The following is an 11,622-nucleotide window of genomic DNA, read 5'->3' on the forward strand; positions in this document are numbered from 1 at the left end:
ATTGGAGTCATTTGCATAACAGTAATTTCAAGGAGCTTTGAGGAAAGTGACTATGATTTCTTTCTCATGAAAGTAAAAATATATTTTATTCAAGAATTATTACTTTTAAACACATAAATATAGAAAATGACAGCAGACGAACATCTATTAAGACTTTTTCTTTATACAGTTTATAGAAATCTAAATACTATGCAAATGGGACTCCTCTAGTCTCTTGTGCAATGGAAGGTAATGCCAATGTTTAAATAATTTTAAGTTAATTTTAAAGCATTTTTGAGTACGAGATACTCTTGACTCATACTTTGTATCAATTTGACTATTATTTTTTTCTTGGTAGAATCTGAATATTTAGTACATATATGATGATTTCCAGATGGTCCTTTACAATTTATTTTTGTATATTGAAATTTGTTTCAACCTATTGATTTAACCTACATTTATTCCAATAATTTATAATTGTGATTATTTATTTTAGAATGCATGGGTTGTGGCTAATTTCAAATTTATTTGACAAACAATTTGAATATTATGATATTAGCAAAGTATCAGGAGAATGATTACGACATTATTTTTGATTTCCGCACGATTCATACAATTTTATACTTAAGGAAGATGACATATATCACAAAATTGATGAAGAAGATTACAACCGTTCTTCAAATATTTAATTAGAAATGGATAGGACCATTTTTGAATCTAAGAGTGACAGTGAGAATTTAAATGGTGACAATCATTAATTAATTATCATTATAATTTTATTATGTCAATAATACAACTTTTTTTCTTTCATACTGTTCTTGAAAATTGTTCACTCTCCATGTGTATACTGATATAGACTGCTCTCTGAATGAATCAATGAGAAGCTTATTTCTTTCCCTTATATATATGTCGTTGTTGTTGATTTTTTGTCTGTCCGCTCTTTCTCTTCAGTCCTATCCATCGAGCTACGCCGTTCCATTAAAATTAATGTTCATTTAATTTGTTTGATGGAGTTGCACTGATTAATTATAAGTAAACATTATAGCATTACATTAATTACATCTGACCAATGGGTCTTCTTTGAAGTCCATATACATAAATTATTTTCAACTTTTAAGTTAGCAACAACATTAACGTAAGGTGAATCAAACATAAAAAAATAAAATTTACTTTCTAAAATTAAAATATTAGTCTAACTACTAGGTTTTTATAGCTGTTTTTTTAAATACAAAACAGAGATGTTATTTTATTCTAGCATTGTTTATATTGTAAATATTTGTAGAATTATTCGAGAAATATCAAAGATTTTTTAGGACATGATATTTTTGTGGGTATATTTTTTCCCAAACCTTTTTAAATAATAAAAAACATGACTGTTAGTTTGAGTAAATTCCGGGACATACAAATATATATTTTATCCCACCTAAGAAGTCGTTTTTATAATAACACAGAGGACGTTACTTCCCTTATGTCGTATATAACTTTTTGTTTCCTATACGCAATTTAATTTGTTAATCAATTAAATGGCAAGTTCATGATTTTGGATTTTGAGTTCTGAAGATATGTCTCACTGAAACTGGGATATTGCCAGGAGGTTTCGTTGTGATGCAGTGGATGCTTTTTATTCAAAGTGGCATGAACGGTGAAAAAAAATTTGTTCCAATTTTTGATGTCCTTAAGAAAAATTAGAATCTTCTTTGAACTTTCCAACTGTCTCATATTGTTTTGTTCAGAGATAAGATGTATTTTTGTCCTCCTCTCTTATTTTGCTCATATGGCATTCTGGATTGAAAATAATAAAATGTGTACCACTAGATAAGATGCATTCTTTATTTATACCTATTTATGCATATAGACGTGTACACGCACGATAGATGTGGTAACCCACCTTTAGAAACAATTTAATATTTATAAATTCAATTACTAAAACACAGTATTACTTAGTAGTTGTGAAGAGATATATGTACCTATATAGTATGTATACAATATATTATAAATCAAAGGGTAGATTAAAAATATATTTGATGAATCCGCGTAATACTAAACAAAAGTAAATGTAGTTGTGTAGGCATATATTTTTATTGAATCAAACTACTATGCATCTGAAATTATCATCATATCGCACTAGAATTACGTCATATCTTAACTAAGTAATATGACGTTTTTGCAAAGAAAAAATAAACCTATAACGTTTTGAGTATCAAGTCTAGTTAAAGAAAAACCTTCTATATATTGTTAAAATATGTAATTTATCGACATAAAAAAATATTGAACAAAAATATGGTCAATATGTCAAAATGTTTGGCTTTGTATTCAAATTTGTGCCCTGTCTTAAGACACCCTAGAATTGTATCTATCGTTTAGAACCTTTATTTGATTTGAAAGACTAAAATGTTATCCCGATATAGCTTTTCAAATAAAACATGTAAATTTCTCATTTTTTTTTATTTTAACAACCAAATTTGGCTACTCTAAGTGTCATTTGCGGGTGCGTCAAAGGGATAATACAAATTATTTGTTTATAGAAATTTACATATTCATCTATGAATACTAATATAATCACACTCAATTTTGAGAAGAAACATTATATTTTGCTTTTGTTACATATGTAAAATATTGTTTTTTGCATTTATCAACCTTTCCTCTAAAACGACAATGACAACCCAAAAGGATATGGTAATTAGCCCATTACGTCAGTTTCTTAAACTGTTAGACTATTATATAAGTAATTAATTGAACTATGTATTCGCCAAAAAGTAATTTGCTTAATATATGTTGAAAAATACTATATTATACATGATATACTTATACGCATATTTTAATACAATATGGTGAAATTGTATTAGACATGTATTGTCTTTACTATTTAATATTTCCTTATCATTAGTAATATTCAAATGATGCATTAAAATGGAGCGAAATAGGGAAATAAAAATCAATAAAATCTAAGTGTTTCCAGTACCTAGAGCTTATGAAAAGAAAAATGGATGCACTTCATATTTATAGAGGGAAAATGGATTGTAAAATCTTCGATAGCCTTGGGGGCAAGATGGATAGGATAAGTAGGGGTAGGGAATCTAAGAGACAGAGTTTTCTTGTTTTTTAGGGGGGAACTTAAAGAGTAGGTAATCAGGGCTGTTACTCTGGAACGATTGCAATAATACACATTTTCTACATAAAACTGCAAATAAAGGTCAGAAATGTAAATAAAAGCCAAAAGTTCAAATGAATATTATTTACATAATTTGGACATCACTACTTATTATATTTTTAAATTAATGAGTGTTATTTTCCAAAGTGATATTTTTATAAATTAATTTTGCCATTAATATATAATCATTCTATACTAGGTAAAATCAAATGAACTCGGTAGACATCAAAGAGGGATTTATTCATTATAAATGTATACAGAAATTTTATATTGTACACTGCCCACCATTGGCAGCAATGGCAGCTTCCAACCGGGACCGGAAGGCTGTGCACTTGTGAATACTTAAAACTTAGATGTGCTGTCTGTAAAAATTAAATAATATTGACAAAAGCTTTGGAAAATAAAAACCTGTTCACATTACAAACTACAAAAGACGCATTCAAGGATATATATTTTATACAACTTTGACGATGACCCTTCATTATCTTATTTTCTCCTTAGAGTAAACTAATGTGGAGTGCAGTGTTGTTCAGGTAATTGACCTATACATTAGAGAGGTTTTCTTTTGATTTTTTTTCGAATATTGATTACAGCTAGTGCGGAAAAGTTGTCACGTGCGATCCAATTGTAAAAAAACTCAAAAACTCTTTACTTAATGAATGTATATTGATTCTAAGAAAACATTTTTAGCTATTTTGCAAAAAAGAAGAAAAAAGAGTTTGAACAATTTGATGGTCTGCGTATAAAGGACATCCTTTTTTTACATTTTCAGAAAGGAAAGATCCAAATTTTCTTATGTTATCCTCTCTTTTTACTAGATAAGGAAGCATTAAAAAAAAAAAACTTTTTAAATGTTTTTTCTCTGATAAAATAATGTCTTTCATAGTTAAAAAAACAGAATAATAGTTAATGCACTATTTTAATTGTCATTGACGAAATAAATAACTTTTGTATCCTATCAAACCTTGAACTAGATGACATTGTAATAAAATGAAATTTTGCAAAGGTGATTGATTCTCTTAACATATACTTTTCCGAAATAGCCTTAATCAATATTCAAGACAAGTTGAAAACATAGCCCCTTACTATATCACATTAAAAAAAAATTTATATCGGTTCCGCAAAATTATTCATTATATAATTATAAATATTATAAAAATATGTAAATACTGATATATTACATTTTATTATTCAGCGAAATTTCTTTCGGCTAAATGTACTAAAATGGGAACATTCAACAATATCAATAAGAGTTAAATAATCCAATGTTTACTAATCTAATACAAGAGAATAATAGGTAAATCAACAGTTTACAAGAACACATTGGAGTTGATTATGTTTTGGGAATAATACCATTGGGATTTTTAGGAATTGAAAAAAATATTATTCAAAATATGAAATCAATTGAAATATGAAGGGTATCCCAGGGTTTTTTTTTGGTAGGGAGATATTTTTGACAAATTTTGATATCAAACAGAAGAAATTGCATTGGTAATGATCATGCAGCTGACATGTTAATAGTTATATAATTGTCAATCTAATTCATGATTAGCTATAATTATATATATACCATTTTTTTAAATTATTGCTTGTTATGGAAATAATTTTTTTCTAATAATTTTATTAATAATTGTCTGACTGTCTTATTAAAGTAGTCAATCACAGTTAATTGTTGAACTTTGATTCTATCAAATCAATGCAAAATATAGTTCTTTGCCTCCTCCCTTTGCTCAAACTGGAAGCTGCACTCGATAGTTATCACTCTAATAACTATCAATGTATTCTACTCTACAGAGTGCGGCATAAAAATTTCCAGTCGATTTATTTGTATTTCAATTCAGTTTTTGAGTAAGATGTTGCGTTTTTTTAATCACATGAATGCTTCTTTATGAAACAAAATTGGCCACCAAAATAAAGGGCAAAAATGTGTCGTGTATCCGACATACTTGACGAACATATATCCCAAACAGATATCACTGCCATCGTCGATGTCAATGTGAGGCTCTTTGCAATGTACAGCATATAAAGAACGTTGGTAAAGGGATGTCCAAAGATACAGGAAGTAGAGTTCTATACTCCAAAATTTGCTGATTTCTGGCTAAAGTACATAAAGCCTTTGTCATTCGCGAATGAACCCCAATGATTACTTTGATTGGGTTTTCATCGAGGGCATCACAGATGCAACTTCACACCGAAATTTGAATGACCTAAATTCCACCATCTCTATGCTCTAGCCCAACTTTCTAGGGACAAAATTGGCAAAGCATGCATTAGCTTCATGCACTGTATTGAGAATATCATTAGTTTTTAAATAAATACTATATCGAATAAGATGTAGCCTCTGTGATTTGCCAACAATTTTTGCAAACTTATATTTTACAAATCATTTCCTAAAATCTCGAGTTTGCTTACTGGAAAAACTTACTTCTGTAATGTACAGCAAAATCGATATAATCAGAGAAAAATAGTCCTTGTACCCACGGTAATCTTTTTTAAATGATGGTATATTTATTTTATTCAGCTTCAAAAAGTTTCGTGTCCACAAAAGGATGTATTCTGATCAATCTGAGCCAGTTAAGTGTGTTGATGTATCTAATGGGAATATTATATTACTTAATTGAGAAGGGAACTATGCGTATTTTGTGTAAGTGCTCTAGCAAGTAACAAATTGTACAAGTTATTTTACGGGTAAACCACGTTTAAGATTCTTCCGCCCTAAAAGCCTTTTTCAAAAAATTGTGTAGATGCAAGCCCAAAACGGATATATATTCAGAACTTTTCTACGAAAACGATTTTTTGGGGATTTTTTTTAACTTTCTTTAATATGTTGGGGTGGTGTTAACATCAAGGACACTTCCAAAAAACCCTAATGTCGAAAGTCACTTTATCAAATGTGATTTTCCCTAACAGTCACTTTTACGAACGAACACTTTTCTGAACGTACACTTTGCCACATATACACGTAATAAGGCTTAAAGCAATAATTAACCATTGTATGTAATTAGTAGCAAATAATTGAGCATTTTACCTTTTAAAATCGTTGTAACATAAATGGGAATCATTATTGCACAGTATTGCAGCGTGAATCATTATCAAATATATTTATTATTTTTTCGGCAAAGTGTCCATTTGGAAAAGGGGTGATTTGCGAAAATGCCATTGGGCAGTAAGGCTTTCGGCAACATGTTCGTCCACATTAATTTAGTAAACTCATAACTCTCGCTTGCACTTCCGAGTAATCCAATATATGCTTCTAAATCTACCCTAAGTTTGATTTGAGAGCTTATATTTCATCAAACACATTGATAAGTTATTTTTTTTATTATATATAAAAAAAGAAGAGTATATTATGTATTAAGTTTCATAAAAACAAGATATCATAAGATTGATAATTAATTATCTATCAACAGTGACTTTGATAGCCTACATATGTTAACTAAATATTTATGCAAAGAAAAATAAATTTTGATTTATTTTCGTTACATAACTTTTTAAAATATTATAAGGCAAATAAAAAAAAAGTCAAATAATATTAATGACATTTGTGAGCTAGTTTTTAATGTCATTTAAACACTTGGATTTCTTTTGTTGTTAATGGAGCGTGTTTTTCTCTTTGTTTCTTCTTTTTAAGCCTTATTATTTAAAGCAACTTTGTTTTGAGAAGGGAGGGGAAATAATATAATAATTGAATCTCTGGTCAAATATCAAATGCTCTACAAATTCACTTAATGGAGAGCGTTGTGTAATATGATGTATTTAATTTATAAGTAACTTGATGAAAAATAGATTACAAATATTACTTATTTGAATAATATATAACGTATAACATATTACTCAGTGAAAAAGTAACTTAAATATATTACTTAGAATCAAGATTTAAAATGTAACTTTACACCATGTCCCCTTAGCCCTTTGTATGTGAAGATCTAAATGCAGTAACTGAACAGAGATAAGAGTCACTCCTAAAATAAAAACAATTGAATTACAATCGATATAAATCAAAAGTGAGATTATATAAATTTGTAATATTTTCATAGCTATTTAATCCTTCCGTTGTGACGGCCCTTATTTATTTAGTCCAATCCAGTCTTAGGACAGGTACTGAAGAAACTTTGGACTTTTTAGATTATAACTCTTTAAAAAAAGACAAAATAAAATCATTTTATTAAAAACCATAATATTCAGATGGTGCGTCCCAATGAAATATAAACAGTAATTAACATATGTATTTAAATCCTTAGACCTTTATTGCAAATACAAATATATATGAAATATTTATTACTTTCAACGAATTTTGGTTGCCAAATATTTAACAATGAAAAGTTCCGGGTTAACACAGAAATAGAGGTTTTTATTTTTTTCAAATTCACCTCATTTTCAGATAGTACCAACCTTCAAAAAACAGTGATAAAAATTTCATTACAATTTATTCTCTAGTTTGTGAGTAATGATGGTAAGGCAGACGCTACTTTTATTATTTGTTTCTGGATGAGAAGAAAAACCGTTCAAGTATAAGCAATGGTTAAAAAGTGTTATAAGGACTCTGCTCAATAAAATGAATATAAAAGGAATGAATAAAAAAAGCCTATTTTAAAGGAAAAAAACGTATTTCCTTTGTTAAGCAGGAACTTTTCAGCCAGTGTGTTACTCTTCAATTTTGATAAGGTTGTGTATTCTATTTTTCTTAAAATAGGAGCTAATTTGACAAAGTAGCAATGTCTAGGACACACAAATGGAATTCAACTCACAAATTAGTGGTATTATATATAATTTTGGGTTACAGAAAAATCCAAGTTCACTATCAAAAGGTTAAGAGAATTCACAATGCTACTATCAACTGGAGTAGTTTCTTATATTGTATAACGAATAGGTTAATATTAATTGTAAAAGCTTCAAAAACTAATTTCTATGACATTTCCTGATTTTTTTTTAAATCATTGATTAATTATTTTTGAAGCTGAATCCTCTGAATAAAACTAGAAAATATATATTTTTTTTACAAAACTAACAATAATGAAGCATGTAAATATGAAACAGCGTGCTCTAATTTTGCAATTTTAAATTTAGAACCCTTAACTAATACTCCCAAAAGTGTTTATTCCCTGGTTCACAGACTCTTTATAATTAAATATTTCTACAAATAATATAACCCATAGTTATACAAATTACTCGTATAATACATTATAAATATGTAATTTTTATAGGTCAGTACGAAAATACAGTATAATTCGATAATGGAAATTGGAAGTTAGTCATTATGGGAACTAGAAATTGTAATTGGTACAATCTGTTTACACAAGTTAAAACTTATGCATCTCAAATGATAACTTCCTTTTAAAATTAGTTAGTCATATACATACATTGAGTAAAAACGAAAAGGAAGGAACATCACTTGTTAAAGCTAATCTAGAATTAAGATATCATTTCTTCATTTGCTATTGTCGTTGTATTTACTTGGTAGCCTTCATACTATTAGTAACAAAACTGAATAAATAAAATTGAGAGACGTATTCAAGTACTTAATAAATGATTAACTACAGAACTTAACTGGATAGTACCGTAGTCTTCAATAATAACCAACACAACACTACGCATAAAATACTCCGATATCAATCGTCAATTCTACTCCGAGTCTAACAAGGACTTATGGACAGGGTTGGACAGACAAATATGGACTGTTAATTAATATTAATTTTCTCATGAGTATAAGAAGGTTTATTGATTATTTTTTGACAATCTGGTTCAGCCATCCTTTGTGCATATACAAACTAAGAGCCAAAAAACATCTCGGATCTCTATAACAGTTAGAGGAAGAGTTAATTAGCAAACTATCAGGTAATTTTCTGTCTCTTTTTCTTTCTCTTTTTGAAAGAAAGGTTGAGTGATTCGTGTGGTTTTTTTTTAAATATATAAATAAATGGATGTCCTTACCCCATTGGCTGCCTTCATCATTTCTTTTCTTTTTTGAATAAGACCCTTAGCTCCTCTTTGCGAGAAGAAACTTGTAAAGGATTTTGGGAGCAGAGGAGCAGCACTTCCGCTAAGGATATTGCTCTTGTTGTCCTCATTTTCTCCTCCACCCAGGTCGGTACGGAACACGGTTTTTAGGCCCACTCTTTTCATGCTTTAAGTAGTACTTTAAATACAATGAAAACAACTGAAGAGGGATTTGTATCACTTTTTTAATATTCGTTAAAGCTTTGGATTTCAAATATTAATTTGCAAAAGGGTAGATTATAACTATTATGAGTGCTGAATATGATTTTTTTTTTATTTTTGTTGTTGAAAATGTTGCACTTCCAGCAGAGTCTCCCTCTTCCTTCTTTTCATGTGGTGATGATGATAACAGTGTTATTATTAATGTTATATACTTAACTCGGCTTCTTCACTTCATTTCATTCACTTAAACTCTGTTTGGGCCTAGAGTTTTCTTTTCTTTTTTTCAAAAAGAAAAGAAAATAAATTTATATTGAAATCTGCTATTGAATGACTACAACTCACAGCTTTCTCTCAGCCGGGTCTTTCTTTTTATTTTTTCAAGGTAAATGTAAGCAGGGGCAGCGGGTAAACTGCCTATAGAGTCAACAACACATATATAAATATACATATATCCTTAAAGAAAAAGCACATAGTCTTCAGAATAGAATCAAAATTTCCCCCTGTAAAAAAAAAAGAATTATATTTTTATTATTCCTGTTGTTGAATTAAAAGAATATCCTAAAAAGTATATACGGTGTCTGTCAACAAAAAAGCAAGCTAGAATTGTTTTTTTCATTTTTCAAAATGAAGTATGGATTACATTTCGTTGGTTGAGGACCAAATTGTCGAAACTCAAAATTGCAAATATTATAGTTATTACCCATATGTCATTCTATAAGTGAAATATTAAAAGCTAATATTAAAAAACAGAGCAACTCAAATTGATAAAATGAATGTTTCAGTTTCACTTATTTGGAAAAATTGGAAAACAAAAGACTTCATAGGGAAAGAAAGAAGTTTTTGAGCTGAATTTGATAAAGTAAATAATTTATTTGCAATAATTTGACTCTCGCCCCAAAATTAATATTCTTACACAAATTATCATTAATTTCCGTATACAAAATATTCTTATAAACCCATTGGGGTCGTTACGGATTGCAATTAAAGTAACTAAAATTGAAAGTGAGAATTTTACATATTGTATACGAAAGGCCATATGGGGTCCAATTTAAGTCTCTGAAATCAAATAAAGGTTCTAAACTAGAGCTAAAGTGTTTAAGTATCTTAACTCATCCCACAAATTTTAACTCAAATTCAATAAAGAATTCAAATTTGTCTGAAAGTATAAGGATAAATGATTTATTTTTTTAAATTGTGATTTTCTCTTTTTTTCCAAAACTGTTTTAATATTGACGCACGACATATATAGTATACACTTCACTAACCTCCATATCGTCAAAAAACTAAATGTGAATTTAATTTCGTTTACTGAAAGAGATTATGTTTTTTTTTTTCTGTTTTTTTTAAAACAAGTTTTCTACGCCCAATAACATTGTACAAGAGAGTAGGACATAGATTAAATAAGTAAACACCCTAATTGTTCAACTAAATGTTCTCCAGAAGGATTATTCCAGAGATTTTAAAATCAAGGCTCCCCTGTCTCTCTCCCCCTTATACAAATGTCCTACAAAAGAAAATACATATTTTTAAAGATCTATAAGAAATATCACTTATAATTGAACTTACAAATAAGCATTGTGTAGAGATCAATAGAGGGGATTAATTGTCAACTAACTAATGTTGATCTCCTATGATGAAATATTCCTACACTTCACTCCGAGTTCCCTCCTTGATGTTGATATTTATACAAATGTAATAAGGAAGGCTAGAATTTGCCGTGGGCGCAAATTTTTCGATAGACATTGCCCTTTGTTGGAAAGATACATTTTCGGATTAAAGCTCATTTGAAAGAAAGGAGAGAATCTTGATCAAAAAATTTAATTTAAATTTTTGAAAAAAAAAAGAAGGAAAAGAGAGGCAAGAACCAATCCCAGGACCCTACAAAGGTCAAGAGTTGGTGTTCGTCCATTTCGTTAATAGCTAAGGTAATAAAAATATGAAGTATGACAAGGGATGGGCGTTTCGTAGAGTGCAAGGAGAAGGCGGAGGTAGACTTATGGTGCAACTGAATGAAAATCATTGCACTGGTGCCCAGAAAAGGGGGTGTCAATTGAGGCAATAATGACATAATCAGAGGAGTCTGCAGAATTTTCTCTTGGAGGCTGAGCCGTTGGACTATTTGACATTTATGACTGAGAAGTTTATTCTTTTTATTAATCCTAAATTTGCCAAATATTATTTTGACTGGATAACATGTGGGTTTTTTTTGTAATTTTCGAGTTAAAGCTTTTTAGATGAGAAAAAATTTGAACGAGTAATAATTATAAAAATAAAGGGAAATTGATCATTTTTTCTCAAAAATTATTACATTTAAATTTTTTTAGACAAAAGGT

General features: G+C 29.0%; 1 protein-coding gene across 4 annotated transcripts in view; it reads right to left on the minus strand.

Moving 5' to 3' along the window:
* The window catches only part of stac (C2 and C2B_Munc13-like domain-containing protein staccato), a 50,194-nt gene extending 39,614 nt beyond the window's left edge, over nucleotides 1-10,580 (minus strand). The window contains exons 1-3 of one of the 4 annotated variants that reach the window (XM_071893241.1): nucleotides 10,555-10,580; nucleotides 9,632-9,789; nucleotides 9,062-9,565 (exon numbers count right to left, since the gene is read on the minus strand). In XM_071893241.1, coding sequence (XP_071749342.1) covers nucleotides 9,062-9,253 — 192 coding nt within the window. In that variant the 5' untranslated portion in view covers nucleotides 9,254-9,565; nucleotides 9,632-9,789; nucleotides 10,555-10,580. Of the gene's footprint in view, nucleotides 1-9,061; nucleotides 9,790-10,554 lie in introns of those variants that run through there. The other 3 variants (XR_005868318.2, XM_071893242.1, XM_040724605.2) reach the window with 3 other exon arrangements.
* Nucleotides 10,581-11,622: the final 1,042 nt, after the last annotated feature.

The sequence above is a fragment of the Lepeophtheirus salmonis genome, chromosome 14 (assembly GCF_016086655.4).
Source record: "Lepeophtheirus salmonis chromosome 14, UVic_Lsal_1.4, whole genome shotgun sequence".
Lineage (NCBI taxonomy): Eukaryota > Metazoa > Arthropoda > Copepoda > Siphonostomatoida > Caligidae > Lepeophtheirus > Lepeophtheirus salmonis.